Source organism: Coregonus lavaretus, assembly GCF_964263955.1.
Source record: "Coregonus lavaretus genome assembly, chromosome: 18".
Classification (NCBI taxonomy): Eukaryota; Metazoa; Chordata; class Actinopteri; order Salmoniformes; family Salmonidae; genus Coregonus; species Coregonus lavaretus.
The window spans coordinates 39,197,440-39,213,520 of record NC_140005.1 but is presented as its reverse complement, the minus strand read 5'-3'; the positions used below and the strand labels follow the sequence as shown (position 1 = coordinate 39,213,520).

Sequence of the window (16,081 nt, the reverse complement as noted above, 5' to 3'; positions counted from 1 at the left end):
AGCGTCGCTGCACAGCTATTTTCAGGTCTCTCCAGAGATGTTCGATCGGGTTCAAGTCCGGGCTCTGGCTGGGCCACTCAAGGACATTCAGAGACTTGTCCCGAAGCCACTCCTGCATTGTCTTGGCTGTGTGCTTAGGGTCGTTGTCCTGTTGGAAGGTGAACCTTAGCCCCAGTCTGAGGTCCTGAGTGCTCTGGAGGTTTTCATCTGTAATTTGCTCCGTTCATCTTTCCCTCAATCCTGACTAGTCTACTAGTCCCTGCCGCTGAAACACATCCCCACAGCATGATGCTGCCACCACCATGCTTCACCTTAGGGATGGTGGCAGGTTTCCTACAGCCGTGACGCTTGGCATTCAGGCCAAAGAGTTCACTCTTGGTTTCATCAGACCAGAGAATCTCGTTTCTCATGGTCTGAGAGTCCTTTAGGTGCCTTTTGGCAAACTCCAAGCGGGCTATCATGTGCCTTTTACTGGGGAGTGGCTTCCGTCTGGCCACTCTACCATAAAGGCCTGAATGGTGGAGTGCTGCACAGATGGTTGTCCTTCTGGAAGGTTCTCCCATCTCCAGAGGAACTCTGGAGCTCTTTCAGAGTGACAATCGGGTTCTTGGTCACCTCCCTGACCAAGGCCCTTCTCCCCCGATTGCTCAGTTTGGCTGGGCGACCAGCTCTAGGAAGAGTCTTGGTGGTTCCAAACTTTTTCAATTTAAGAATGACAGAGGCCACTGTGTTCTTGGGGACCTTCAATGCTGCAGAAATGTTTTGGTACCCTTCCCCAGATCTGCGCCTCGACACAATCCGGTCTCGGAGCTCTATGGACAATTCCTTCTACCTCAAGGTTTGGTTTTTGCTCTGACATGCACTGTCAACTGTGGGATCTTATATAGACAGGTGTGTGCCTTTCCAAATCATGTTCAATCAATTGAATTTACCACAGGTGGACTCCAATCAAGTTGTAGAAACATATTAAGGATGATCAATGGAAACAGGATGCACCGGAGCTGAATTTCGAGTCTCATAGCATACTTATGTAAATAAGGCATCTGTTTTTGTTTTAGTTTTTTTATAAATTTGCAAATATGTATAAAAACCTGTTTTCGCTTTGTCATTATGGGGTATTGTGTGTTGATTGATGAGGAAAACAAATAATTTAATCCATTTTAGAATAAGGCTGTAACATAACACAATTCGGAAAAAGTCAATGGGTCTGAATTCTTTCCGAATGCACTGTATTTAGAGAGAGAGCAAGGGGGACAGAGGTGAGAAAGGGGGAGAGAGCGAAACCAGTAGGCGCGTGCTCCAGCTCATTTGGAGTTTCATTAGAGAAGGCGCGAGACAGAGAGAGATGAGGCATCTTTTACAGCATGTAAGCTTGCTTCTGTGTAGTTGCCTGCATATATGTGTGTGTGTGTGTGCATGCACACCCCTGATGAACCAGGGTAGGGTAAAAAAAAAAAAAAAGTTCATAGTTACACATTGCAATATTAGTTTTGGACGATATTATATTTGACTAGTCGGCTGTACCTAGTCAATATTAAAAATCGCAGTATCGAATCGCAATGCATATAGAATTGTGAGAATCACGTATCGGCACCTAAGTATTGTGATAATATCGTATCGTGAGGTCCCAGGCAATTCCCAGTCCTAGTAGAAGAGGGTCAACCATCAGGCCTGCTTTGGCCTGGGGGTCTGCAGCCAGGTGGTGGACAGGTGCAGTAGCATCATTATCACCAGCCCCTGACTGGCTGAGTCCTTGAGCCCTGAGTCTCTCTACCCCTAAAAAGACAGAGCCAATTGTCTGGCACAGCACCCAATCCATACTCTCTACAAATTGCCTCTCCATCTCACCTGTCCGTACCAATTATAAATTATTGATGAATGAGACGCATTACGAGTAGAGGAGGGAATGATGCATTCTTCAAAAAGGTATGAAGACTAGCCTACATTGAGAAACAGTTATTCTGTACTTTACCACTCGATTGTTTAATATTTGTGAATGGATTCATCGTCACCATTGATGTCTATTGTTTACTGAAACTAACGGCCTAAAGTTCTAGAGTTCTCAGAATAGAAAGGGCAATTAAAGAGAGGCTAAGTCATTTGCCTGAGGGAGGGGCCAGAGGAGCAAAAGGCCATGTCAATCACTGGGACCGACCACTCAGGAGGCAGCTCTGCCGACAGGGGCGGGGCTAAGACCCGGAGTAAGGGTGCAGTCAGAGGCCCTCTAAGGGAAGGCTCCAACCGAATCCCGGCAAGGAAAATATTTGATCTGTGACTCACAGCACACACAGGCGATAATCCAGAACGGAGAAAGAAAGCCATCCGGTACAACACAAGGACAATGTTCCACAGGGCCACTCTCAGAGAGTAATGTTCCCTCTCCCATTTACAAACACAGACACGGTTTGGGCAAGACAACAGGCCCTCTAATTTTCCCCTCTTCGCTTGTCCTTGGGCTGACGGCTCCAGAACTCAGACAGGATACAGCAGCAGCCCACCACCACACCCATGTACACGTACAACAGCCCACCACCACACCCATGTACACGTACAACAGCCCACCACCACACCCATGTACACGTACAACAGCCCACCACCACACCCATGTACACGTACAACAGCCCACCACCACACCCATGTACACGTACAACAGCCCACCACCACACCCATGTACACGTACAACAGCCCACCACCACACCCATGTACACGTACAACAGCCCACCACCACACCCATGTACACGTACAACAGCCCACCACCACACCCATGTACACGTACAACAGCCCACCACCACACCCATGTACACGTACAACAGCCCACCACCACACCCATGCGGTGAAGAGCCATTCCTTACATGCATACTTCACATATTGCACATGTCTGTCTGGGGCAGCGTCCCAAATGGCACCCTATTCCCTACATAGCGCACTATGAGTCCTGGTCACAAGTAGTACACTATATAGGGAATAGGGTGCCATTTGGGGCACAATTTGGAATTCTGGAGGGACTGACTGCTGGTGCTGGCAGCACATAGAACCAAGAGGCCCATACTCCACACACACCAAACATACAAACACACAGACACATACACACAAACACGCACAAGGTGGGACTGTCCGGGACACACACGGTCCTCAAAAATAAACAGTGGTTCTCCCACAGATACACACAGAGCGAGACAGACAGAGACACAGAGCGAGCTCCTCCTTGCTGACTGTGTGGTCCACAAAAAAACAAACCACTGCCACAGAATCCTCCCCCTCTCACACTTCTCTGCACACACACTACCACACCCAACCTAACGTTTAGCCCCACACATTCAGTCGTATGGGTGGACACAGTAGTGCATTCAGTGAGTTAGGCCTTGGGAGTGCTGCAGTCTAGAAGGCTTAAATTCTCTACAGTCAGTCAGACCCTGGGTCTGAAGCAGAACGCCCTCTTCTCAGTCTCAACATAAAAAAGGTCCAGTAATGAGCAGCCCAGTGAAACCACATCCACACAACCCTCACAGCTACAACCGTCACAGCTACAACCGTCACAGCTACAGCCCACAGCTAGCTACAGCCCACAGCTAGCTACAGCCCACAGCTAGCTACAGCCTCAAACACCGCAAAGCTAGCTCATATATTCGGGAGGAAGAGTAAACACACACACACACACACACACACACACATACAATGGAAACATACAGACAAACACACACAGTAACGCTGGCATGCACATAGTCATTCACACACACACACACACGACAACACACACACAATTCTGCATAGACGAGCAAACGTACACAAACACTGACATTTGCCTAGACTAGTCCAAGACGGATACATGTCCTTCACTACACATTCACTCTTCAGGCAGAAGTCATTAGGTTAAATTAGGTTTTGATTGCACATCTGAAAACCGTATACACAGAACACTTGAGTCACTGTCCATCTGATATATACAAGGGGATGAGGTGGCTTTGGATGCTGAATGGTGGTTAGTGAACAGGTCTCTCTTGCAAGACGTTTTATCTGAATGAGAATAGCCTAACCTGTTAAAATAAAAGTCACATTTAAAAGTGGTTTCTGACTGAACAGTCACTCTACTAGGGGATTTGAATGTTGGCATTCGATGTTGAACAGTGCCTTAGTTGGTGAAGACTTTGACTGAACAGTGAACCGTGCGTGTCACTCACGTGCGTGTTTGTCGGCCAGGGCGATGAGTGTGGAGGAGATGTCCCTGCGTCGGTAGAAACACACCACTTTAGCCTCCACGTTTCCATTGGCCGTCTGCAACACAACACGAGAGAGACGGAGGGTTACCGTGGTAACGACCATAATCCGCCAGCCCAGCCTGCCACACGTCATTGGTCACACACACAGAGAGAGTAGAGTTGGGAGTTGAGGTTTGCTGACGATATGAGAGCAGAAAGATCAATACCAGCTAGGCTTATATGCACTACTGAGAAACTAGTCTGGTGAAGTCTGGGTTTTACATGTTGTAGCAACAGTAGAACAACTAGGCTAGGCCTATGTAATAACGAAGTATTTTACATTTCAGTGTCGATTGGCTGATCAAGGTGGTGTGACTACTAATGACCGATGAGGTTAATCTTTCTGAATTAGTCTTCGCTTGAATCATCACCTCCTTCCTTCTCAAACGACTTTGGAGAAGATGACCCAAAGTCCCTCCCCTCTTACCTTCTCCAATGCATTGAGGATTAGAAGAAAGAGGACGTGAGGGATCCAGGGGAGACTTATTGGGAAAGAGCCAGTGTTATGCCAGTCTGGGCAGACTGACTGAGTGACATGAGAGAGGCAGCTTAGCTAGGCCTAGACTCAGCTCTGTGTCTTCTGTCAATCACATTAGACAGACACTAGTCTCCAGTACATTTAAACAGCCAAAGACAGAGGACAGTTTGCACCTGTTAGGACTAGGGCTGATACGGTGACAGTATTACCGCCACACCGGCAGTCATGAGTCATGACCGCACCAAATTCCACGTGACCGTTGAGTCACGGTAACTAGGCTTCTCCAAACCTGCGCTCTGATGTTGCCGATGGTAGCCTACCAAACTTGCTAACGGCTAGTCGCTAATGGCCTGGTACTCAGCGCTCTACTGTCCCTCTAATCACTCTGACATCAATGCAAATGCAATCGAAAATCAAATCAAACCCTTTATGAGAGCCCTGGCATTCAGAGTTTGAGCGGAAACATTCAATCCAAGATGGCGTAGTAGTGCAGTTGTGTTTTTATCGTCTGTCTGTAAATAGCCTGTAAATACCCTATTTTTTTCGTACATATTTCCCTATCAGACTTTTCATCCTTCTACAAGATATACTTTCCTGCAACCCGCCTCACTCAATGTGGAACGGATTCTATTATTGACTTACCTTGACTTACCTTTATCTAGAATCTAGAATCTCCAGTTGAAACTAGCTAGCCAGCTAACTAGCTACTTGCTATTTGCTATTAGCCACAGCTAGCGGTGTTTCACCCAGAACATTTGATTTTTTTTCTGCGGGATTAATTTTAATCACTGGACATTGATCACCGGATATTCGTCCAGTCTGCACAGCGCGTTATCGACCCAGAACATATCAGTTTTTCCGCCGGAATCACTGAATCACTGGACCTTTAACTCCGGATTCATCGCTACCAGCTAGCTACCACCAGCCAGCTACAACAAAACGGACGCTGTGGTCTGGCTAATCATCTGTCAACCGGACGGGACCACCTAGTGTTGACACGGAGCCCCGCCGATCCTACACGACTGGTCTGCCGACGAAATCGTCTGATGTGGTTACGACGTTAACCACGAAGATTCCATCCATCTGATAGCCCTGGCCCGCTAGCACACGCTAGCCGTGGCCTCTTACTAGTGCTTCACCACCGGACCTTATGATAACTCAGCTATACAGCTGATATCTGCTGGACTGTTCCTTTTTACGGTACTACATCCTGTTTATGTTTAGCCTCAGCCCAAACATGGTTAGTTTGTTGTTGTTTCGGTTATTTCTAATTGTACTATATCACTGTAGACCCCCCAGCCTAGCTAAACCTGCCTTAGATAGCTCATTTGCACCTCCCCCTATACACGCGGAGACCGACACAATTGATGACTCTAGCGATGCTATCTCTTTCATTGTTACCCAATGCTTAGGGTTACCTCCACTTTACTCATATCCTTCCATATCCTTGTCTGTACATAATGCCCTGAATCTTTTCTATAACACCCGGAAATCTGCCCCCTTTATTCTATGTACCCAACGCACTAGAAGACCAGTTCTTAAAGCCTTTAGCCGTATCCTTATTCTAGTCCTCCTCTGTTCCTCTGGTGATGTAGAGGCTAACCCAGGCCCTGCAGCCCTCAGTATCACTCCTACTCCCCAGGCGCTATCATTTGATGACTTCTGTAATCGCAAAAGTCTTGGTTTCTTGCACATAAATATCAGAAGTCTACTTCCTAAGTTTGAGTTATTCACTGCGTTAGCACACTCTGCCAACCCTGATGTTCTAGCAGTGTCTGAATCCTGGCTCAGGAAGGCCACCAAAAATTCTGAAATTTCCATCCCCAACTATAACATTTTCCGTCTAGATAGAACTGCCAAAGGGGGTGGAGTTGCAATCTACTGTAGAGATAGCCTGCAGAGCTCTATCATACTATCCAGGTCTGTGCCCAAACAGTTTGAGCTTTTACTTCTAAAAATCCACCTTTCCAGAAATAAGTCTCTCACTGTTGCCGCTTGCTACAGACCCCCCTCAGCCCCCAGCTGTGCCCTGGACACCATATGTGAATTGATTGCCCCCCATTTATCCTCAGAGTTTGTACTGCTTGGTGACCTAAATTGGGATATGCTTAATACCCCAGCCATCCTACAATCCAAGCTAGATGCCCTCAACCTCACGCAAATTATCAACGAACCTACCAGGTACAACCCTAAATCCGTAAACATGGGTACCCTCATAGATATCATCCTGACTAACATACCCTCTAAATACACCTCAGCTGTCTTCAACCAGGATCTCAGCGATCACTGCCTTATTGCCTGCGTCCGTAACGGGTCCGCGGTCAAACGACCACCCCTCATCACTGTCAAACGCTCCCTAAAACACTTTAGCGAGGAGGCCTTCCTAATTGACCTGGCCCAGGTATCCTGGATGGATATAGATCTCATTCCGTCAGTAGAGGATGCCTGGTTGTTCCTTAAAAGTAATTTCCTCTCAATCTTAAATAAACATGCCCCATTCAAAAAATACAGAACTAAGAACCGATATAGCCCCTGGTTCTCCTCAGACTTGACTGCCCTTGACCAGCACAAAAACATCCTGTGGCGTACAGCATTAGCATCAAATAGCCCCCGCGATATGCAACTTTTCAGGGAAGTTAGGAACCAATATACACAAGCAGTCAGGAAAGCAAAGGCTAACTTTTTCAAACAGAAATTTGCATCCTGTAGCACTAACTCCAAAAAGTTTTGGGACACTGTAAAGTCCATGGAGAATAAGAGCACTTCCTCCCAGCTGCCCACTGCACTGAGGCTAGGAAACACTATCACCACCGATAAATCTACAATAATCGAGAATTTCAACAAGCATTTTGCTACAGCTGGCCATGCTTTCCATCTGGCTACCACTAACCCGGCCACCAACTCTGCACCCTCTGCTGCAACTTGCCCATGCCCCCCCCGCTTCTCCTTCACACAAATTCAGACAGCTGATGTTTTGAAAGCGCTGCAAAATCTGGACCCCTACAAATCAGCTGGGCTAGACAATCTGGACCCTTTCTTTCTAAAACTAGCCGCCAAAATTGTCGCTACCCCTATTACTAGTCTGTTCAACCTCTCTTTCATAACGTCTGAGATCCCCAGAGATTGGAAAGCTGCCGCGGTCATCCCCCTCTTCAAAGGGGGTGACACTCTAGATCCAAATTGCTACAGACCTATATCCATCCTGCCCTGCCTTTCGAAAGTATTCGAAAGCCAAGTTAACAAACAGATAATCGACCATTTCGAATACCACCGTACCTTCTCCGCTATGCAATCCGGTTTCCGAGCTGGTCACGGGTGCACTTCAGCCACGCTCAAGGTCCTAAACGATATTATAACCGCGATTGATAATAGACAGTACTGTGCAGCCGTCTTCATCGACCTGGCCAAGGCTTTCGACTCTGTCAACCACCGCATTCTTATTGGCAGACTAAATAGCCTTGGTTTCTCAAATGACTGCCTCACCTGGTTCACCAACTACTTCTCAGATAGAGTTCAGTGTGTCAAATCGGAGGGCCTGTTGTCTGGACCTATGGCAGTCTCTATGGGGGTGCCACAGGGTTCAATTCTTGGGCCGACACTTTTCTCTGTGTATATCAATGATGTCGCTCTTGCTGCTGGTGACTCTCAGATCCACCTCTACGCAGACGACACCATTTTGTATACATCTGGCCCTTCATTGGACACTGTGTTAACAAACCTCCAAACGAGCTTCAATGCCATACAACAATCCTTCAGTAGCCTCCAACTGCTCTTAAACACTAGTAAAACTAAATGCATGCTTTTCAATCGAACGCTGCTGGCACCCGCCCACCCGACTAGAATCACCACTCTCGACGGGTCTGACCTAGAGTATGTGGACAACTACAAATACCTAGGTGTCTGGTTAGACTGTAAACTCAACTTCCAGACTCACATAAAGAATCTCCAATCCAAAGTTAAATCTAGAATCGGCTTCCTATTTCGCAACAAAGCCTCCTTCACTCATGCTGCCAAACATGCCCTCGTAAAACTGACTATCCTACCGATCCTTGACTTCGGCGATGTCATTTACAAAATAGCCTCCAACACTCTACTCAGCAAATTGGATGTAGTCTATCACAGTGCCATCCGTTTTGTCTCCAAAGCCCCATACACTACCCACCACTGTGACCTGTACGCTCTTGTTGGCTGGTCCTCACTACATGTTCGTCGTCAAACCCACTGGCTCCAGGCCATCTATAAATCACTGCTAGGCAAATCCCCGCCTTATCTTAGCTCATTGGTCACCATAGCAGCACCCACCCGTAGTCTGCGCTCCAGCAGGTATATCTCACTGGTCATTCCCAAAGCCAACACCTCCTTTGGCCGCCATTCCTTCCAGTTCTCTGCTGCCAATGACTGGAACGAATTGCAAAAATCTCTGAAGCTGGAGACTCTTATCTCCCTCAATAACTTTAAGCATCAGTTGTCAGAGCACCTTACCGATCACTGCACCTGTACACAGCCCATCTGAAATTAGCCCACCCAACTACCTCATCCCTATATTGTTATTTATTTTGCTCTTTTGCACCCCAGTATCTCTATTTGCACATCTAGCATTCCAGTGTTAATACTATTGTAATTATTCTGCACTATAGCCTATTTACTGCCTTACCTCCATAACTTGCTACATTTGCACACACTGTATATATATTTTCTGTTGTATTTCTGACTTTATGTTTTTTACCCCATATGTAACTCTGTGTTGTTGTTTTTTATTGCACTACTATGCTTTATCTTGGCCAGGTCGCAGTTGTAAATGAGAACCTGTTCTCAACTGGCTTACCTGGTTAAATAAAGGTGAAATAAAAAAAAATAAATAAAATAGGATCACCTGTTGCGCAGTAAGAGCTCCTCATAGCTGGTTGATGCATTTAATTATACAAGTGTTCCTATAAGCCCATGTTGCGCAACATTTATTCTATAGGCTATGCAATTGCGTGAGTAAACAGAGTTTTAATGGTCTCTATTAAAAAGAGGATCCCATCAGCTTTCTATAGGCTAAGCCTACTATATTTATTTCTCAACTTTCCTAATATTAAGCACATTGCTTCGCTTTACAACCAGAGTAGCTTACCTGGCTGGCATGAAAACTAAGTGTCATTCCTTCGCTATTCAAGCGCATACAGGTGTATGATAATGGCCCACTCTAAATCAGAACTAATTTCTCCCATATATGATTTAGTATATGTAAAGACAAGATTAAATTGAGAATAGTCTGATGGGTGAGAATATGATCACTTGTGAATGATGCCCAGCGTGTTCAGTCTAAGGCAAGAAACAGTGCAGACTTTTTCAAATCCTAGTCGCATGCATCACGTAGCCTATCCCATAGAAACCTTATCAAAACATTTAGGCCTATCACAACTAAAGAGGCCAAATAACGCCAAACATCACCTATAGGCCTAGGACCCCTGGAACAGGGTTGGAGAGCTCATAGCCTACAGAGCCTAGTGAAATATGTGTTCTTATAAGCCCATTCATTGCCCAATAGCTGGTGAATAATCAATCTGCTTTACAACCGGTTTAGCCTACCTGGCATATTAAAAATGTAACCATGGAAAGCACTTCCTCCATCCGCTATTCGAGTGCAGCCTACAGATTACATGTTTTTTTTTGTGGGCCATTCTAAATAAATGAAATAATTCCACATATATTAGTAGGCTAAATGTAAAGACCATATTACATTGAGAATAGTCTGATGGGTGAGAATATTATCAAGTGCTTGTTAAATAGTGAATGAGAGACTGATGACATGTGTGCAGCCTCCGTAACAAAAAGCAGCTCACTTGTCTTTCACGTGACTTTTTTGAAATCATTAGTTGCATCATGCAGGCTTAGAATGTATTAGAAATAAATAAAAAGATATAGGCTAAGGTCTGTATTAGCGTTGTCACGATACCAACATTTTAATAACAATACCAGGCCAAGTATCACAATACCGAGTAGTATCGCAATACCACGATGGAAAAAATCTGTGGTCAAGCGTCCTGTTCGCCCCGTCCCCCGGACGCTTGTTCCCATTTTCTAAACGTTCTGCACATGTGCTACGCAAAAACCTGTCACTAAAATTCACACTTCTACTAAATACAATGCATTGAATTAAACTTCACACTGTTCAGTGTATAATAGAATATTGCATAGAATGGCTGATTTGCTCATATTTGCAAAAGCCTACCCGTGATTTGGCTGGAGGAATGGGAGGAAGGAATATACATGCATAATGATCTGCATGTCATTATGGGGAAAACACTGCATGAAACCTTCTTTACTCTTTAGTTAACACAGACACACACACACTCCCTCCCTCCCTTCCTCACACACTCTCTCTCTCTCCCTCTCATAATAAACACACACCACTCTCTCCCACAAACACACACCGCTCCCAACTTTTCAAACGTTAGGCACCAAACAAAACGTAAGGAGCACCAGAAAGAAATTGATTTGTGATATGTACAGTGAGGGAAAATAGTATTTGATCCCCTGCTGATTTTGTATGTTTGCCCACTGACAAAGAAATGATCAGTCTATAATTTTAATGGTAGGTTTATTTGAACAGTGAGAGACAGAATAAAAACAAAAAAATCCAGAAAAACGCATGTCAAAAACGTTATAAATTGATTTGCATTTTAATGAGGGAAATAAGTATTTGACCCCCTCTCAATCAGAAAGATTTTTGGCTCCCAGGTGTCTTTTATACAGGTAACGAGCTGAGATTAGGAGCACACTCTTAAAGGGAGTGCTCCTAATCTCAGTTTGTTACCTGTATAAAAGACACCTGTCCACAGAAGCAATCAATCAATCAGATTCCAAACTCTCCACCATGGCCAAGACCAAAGAGCTCTCCAAGGATGTCAGGGACAAGATTGTAGACCTACACAAGGCTGGAATGGGCTACAAGACAATCGCCAAGCAGCTTGGTGAGAAGGTGACAACAGTTGGTGCCATTTTTCGCAAATGGAAGAAACACAAAAGAACTGTCAATCTCCCTCGGCCTGGGGCTCCATGCAAGATCTCACCTCGTGGAGTTGCAATGATCATGAGAACGGTGAGGAATCAGCACAGAACTACACGGGAGGATCTTGTCAATGATCTTAAGGCAGCTGGGACCATAGTCACCAAGAAAACAATTGGTAACACACTTTGCCGTGAAGGACTGAAATCCTGCAGCGCCCGCAAGGTCCCCCTGCTCAAGAAAGCACATATACAGGCCCATCTGAAGTTTGCCAATGAATATCTGAATGATTCAGAGGAGAACTGGGTGAAAGTGTTGTGGCAGATGAGACCAAAATCGAGCTCTTTGGCATCAACTCAACTCGCCGTATTTGGAGGAGGAGGAATGCTGCCTATGACGCCAAGAACACCATCCCCACCGTCAAACATGGAGGTGGAAACATTATGCTTTGGAGGTGTTTTTCTGCTAGGGAACAGGACAACTTCACCGCATCAAAGGGACGATGGACGGGGCCATGTACCGTCAAATTTTGGGTGAGAACCTCCTTCCCTCAGCCAGGGCATTGAAAATGGGTTGTGGATGGGTATTCCAGCATGACAACGACCCAAAACACACGGCCAAGGCAACAAAGGAGTGGCTCAAGAAGAAGCACATTAAGGTCCTGGAGTGGCCAAGCCAGTCTCCAGACCTTAATCCTATAGAAAATCTGTGGAGGGAGCTGAAGGTTCGAGTTGCCAAACGTCTGGCTCGAAACCTTAATGACTTGGAGAAGATCTGCAAAGAGGAGTGGGACAAAATCCCTCTTGAGATGTTTGCAAACCTGGTGGCCAACTACAAGAAACGTCTGACCTCTGTGATTGCCAACAAGGGTTTTGCCACCAAGTACTAAGTCATGTTTTGCAAAGGGGTCAAATACTTATTTCCCTCATTAAAATGCAAATCAATTCATAACATTTTTTACATGCGTTTTTCTGGATTTTGTGGTTGTTATTCTGTCTCTCACTGTTCAAATAAACCTACCATTAAAATTATAGACTGATCATGTCTTTGTCAGTGGGCAAACGTACAAAATCAGCAGGGGATCAAATACTTTTTTCCCTCACTGTAGGCCGTCATTGTAAATAAGAATTTGTTCTTAACTGACTTGCCTAGTTAAATAAAGGTTAAATTAAATTAAAATAAATAGTTTAGGCTTACATTAGGCCTATATGAATCCTACCTTTGAAGCACATCTCATGAGTAGCAGACCCTTTTCCTTTCATCCTTTGCCAATCAAATTAGCCTAAACCTACTGTCAAGTTACAGTACCAGGTTGCTAGCTAGCTAGGTGACATGACTGAACAACGTTGTTTGTTATCAAACCAATAATTAGCGGGATTACCCAGGATTAGTTTAAAAACGACCTGAAACATGGTTTGTGAAATTATATAACATGCGTGCGAAACCAGATAGAAAGTAAAATAGGCATCTCCGGTAATATGGGTCATATTTCTTTTTACCGTTTAGGCTAGAGAAAGCCGTTTTCTTTGCTGTAAAGCTGCAAACATGCCTGTTGCGAAACGGTGCTCCATTTTCCCTCACTGACACTCAAAGGCTGCATGACAGTGAACTTGCAAAGTCTACTCAGACTGGGCCTGTGCCCTTTTTTATTTTATAACAGGCGATGAAATTATACAACGTATCAACATTGCTCGCTCTGCGCCCTGCTCCAATGTAACAAAAGTACAACTAACAACAGAAGACTCATCAGGGTCTGCACCCCCGCTCGCCATCACTGCTAAATTATATTTTAAAAAACTGATGGAGGAAAATATGAGTGGACAGAGAGAAGCAGGTGAGTGAGGACTGGTAGGGGATGTGGCTGGCTGATTACAGCTGCCACACGTGATACGCGCATGAAAGTGAAGTGGATATTATTGGACCTGCGCATACAAGAGACGAGTGGCTGTTGCTTAAATTCAACTGACTTTATAAACATTTTAGAACAGGCGCCAGCAGGTTCTTTAAATCGGCTGAAAGATTTGGTAGTATCATATGAAAACGGTACTATGGTATTCAAAGATGTTGGTATCATAAGTATCATGACATTTTGGTACTGTGATATTACTGTGGTACCGGTATACCGTGTAACACTAGTTTGTATCACAACTAAAGTTGCATAAATAACTAAATGAAGCATATAGGAGGACCCGTTTCAAATGATCACATTGTTAACCGCTCAACACAGAATAGCTGCATGTGCGCACTACCTCGGAAATCGTTTGGGGAAAATATCCTTAATTTTATTTCAGCCATGTTCAATTGTATTCTTCTTCCTATAAAATAATATAATGCTACGGGAATTATATGCAAATCTTATCTGCTAAATGAACTAGTGTAGCCCACGGCCATATAGCATAGCTAGATCATGGCCTAACACAAGGAAGGATCATATCATAATGTTTCTTTAGCCTAAATTCTGTAGCTCAGCTGGTAGAGCACGGCGCTTGTAACACTAAGGTAGTGGGTTCGATCCCCGGGACCACCCATACACCAAAAAAAATTATGCACGCATGACTTTAAGTCGCTTTGGATAAAAGCGTCTGCTAAATGGCATATTATATTATTATTATTATAAATTAAATAGTGGATTTATTGTGATGGTGTACGCTATATTAAAATGATTTATTAGACTTTTAAAAAATGTTCATGTTCCAAAGATCCGCATCAGTGGCTTGCTTGTAGGCGATGCTTGGAAGCCCGGAGATGCCAAACGTATTTATGTTCATTAACGGCCAATTACCGTGAGACCGGCAGTTATTTGCGTGACAATTACCGGCTGACCGCCACAGCCCTATTTAGAGCCAGAGAGACTGTACACATGCACCACTGTCTCACCTTGTTGAGCTCTTCTATCCGCCGGATCAGCAGTGGGTTACTGGATGAGTTTTCAAAATAAACATAATCTGTGGAGGAAGAGGGGTGGAGGGAAGAGAAGCAGGAGGGGAAAGAGGGAGAGAGAGAGAGAAAACACGTCAGTATTGTGGTTAGCCTACTCCCTGTATAGCCAACAGACAGAGACAGTGTCAACTGTATTCTTGCGGAGTGATTTAGCCACTTGGACTAATGAATGACTTCAATAGCTTGTTGTACAGTATATCAAAACACCACATGTTGACCCACTATTCAATATTTTCTTCCCATTCTTACTTTGTCCTCTCCATTCCCTATTTCCCTTTGTCCTCTCTTGACCCAGCTTCTCCTGTCCTTTCCTTATTTCCCCCTGCTCTTGGCCTAGCCCCTCTCCCCTGCTCGCTCTCCTCCCCCCCGCTCTCCTCTCCCCCCCGCTCGCTCTCCTCTCCCCCCCACTGCTCCCCCCCCCCCCCCCCCCCCCCCCCCCCACTCTCCTCTCCACCCCCTGCTCTCCTCTCGCCCCCCCTACTCTTCTCTCCTTCTCTCCAGGCCCAGTAGGGCGTCCTCCTAGGCCTTGGGCTTAGTAGGGTTCGTGCCTCGTCAACCCTGCATGCATCTTGGCTAACGTCAGATTATCATACTCCCACACTTGGTAGGCTGCCAGCAGATAAACCCCTTCCCTTGTCTCCCCATGTAGTCTCCCTCCACAGTCTACCCCCATCCTCTCCAGTCTCTTCGTCTCTTGTCTGACCGAGCAGGTCTCTGCTCTCCTAGGAAGGAAATATATATCACACACACCCCTCAGGGTTCATGTAAACAAAAAGCGAGAGAGAGAGAGAGAGAGCGATGTAATGAATCAATTTAATTTCAATAATCTACAAAAAGCTGAACGTAAGTGTCCAGCTGTGTGCCCACGTGTGTACTCCTGCAGAACGAACACTAGCCAACTCAATTTGAGCGGTCTACTAAGGAGAAACATGCAGTGAATCTTCATTCAAAAGAGCTCAAACATTCAATGAACATACAGAACAGGCAAACCTTCCTGCCCATCTCCCTGTCTCTCCATCTCACTCTGTCAGTCGCTCTTCCTGCCTGCCCGTCTGTCTGCTTGTCTGTCTCTGCCAGCCCTCGCCTACCATCCCACCAGATCAGCCTGCATGTGCCCACAGACAGCGTCTGCTACCCCCACACCTCCCCCACTGCCAGCCTCAGCCAATCATGTGCCCTCACTACCCGCCACGTCACAGTGCAGTCAAATTCCCTCAGAGCCAATCGTAGCATGTAGCTGAGCCCCAAAGACACAGTCAGCCCACTCTGAGTGGAACCAAACCCGGCCAGAAAAGCAGATAGAGAGAGAGAGACATGGAGACAGACAGACATGCAGAAAGACAAATAGACAGGCAAACAGCGAGACCGAGAGAAAGAGAGAGACAAGGCATGAATAAATAAAGTAAGAGATTG

General features: G+C 45.5%; 1 protein-coding gene across 1 annotated transcript in view; it reads right to left on the bottom strand.

Moving 5' to 3' along the window:
• Positions 1–16,081, bottom strand: part of mta1 (metastasis associated 1) — a 30,673-nt gene that overhangs the window by 10,814 nt on the left and 3,778 nt on the right. Inside the window, exons 2-3 of the mRNA XM_084182244.1 lie at positions 14,606–14,673; positions 4,179–4,272 (exon numbers count right to left, since the gene is read on the bottom strand). Of these exons, the coding sequence (XP_084038370.1) occupies positions 4,179–4,272; positions 14,606–14,673 (162 nt within the window). The remainder of the gene's footprint in view (positions 1–4,178; positions 4,273–14,605; positions 14,674–16,081) is intronic.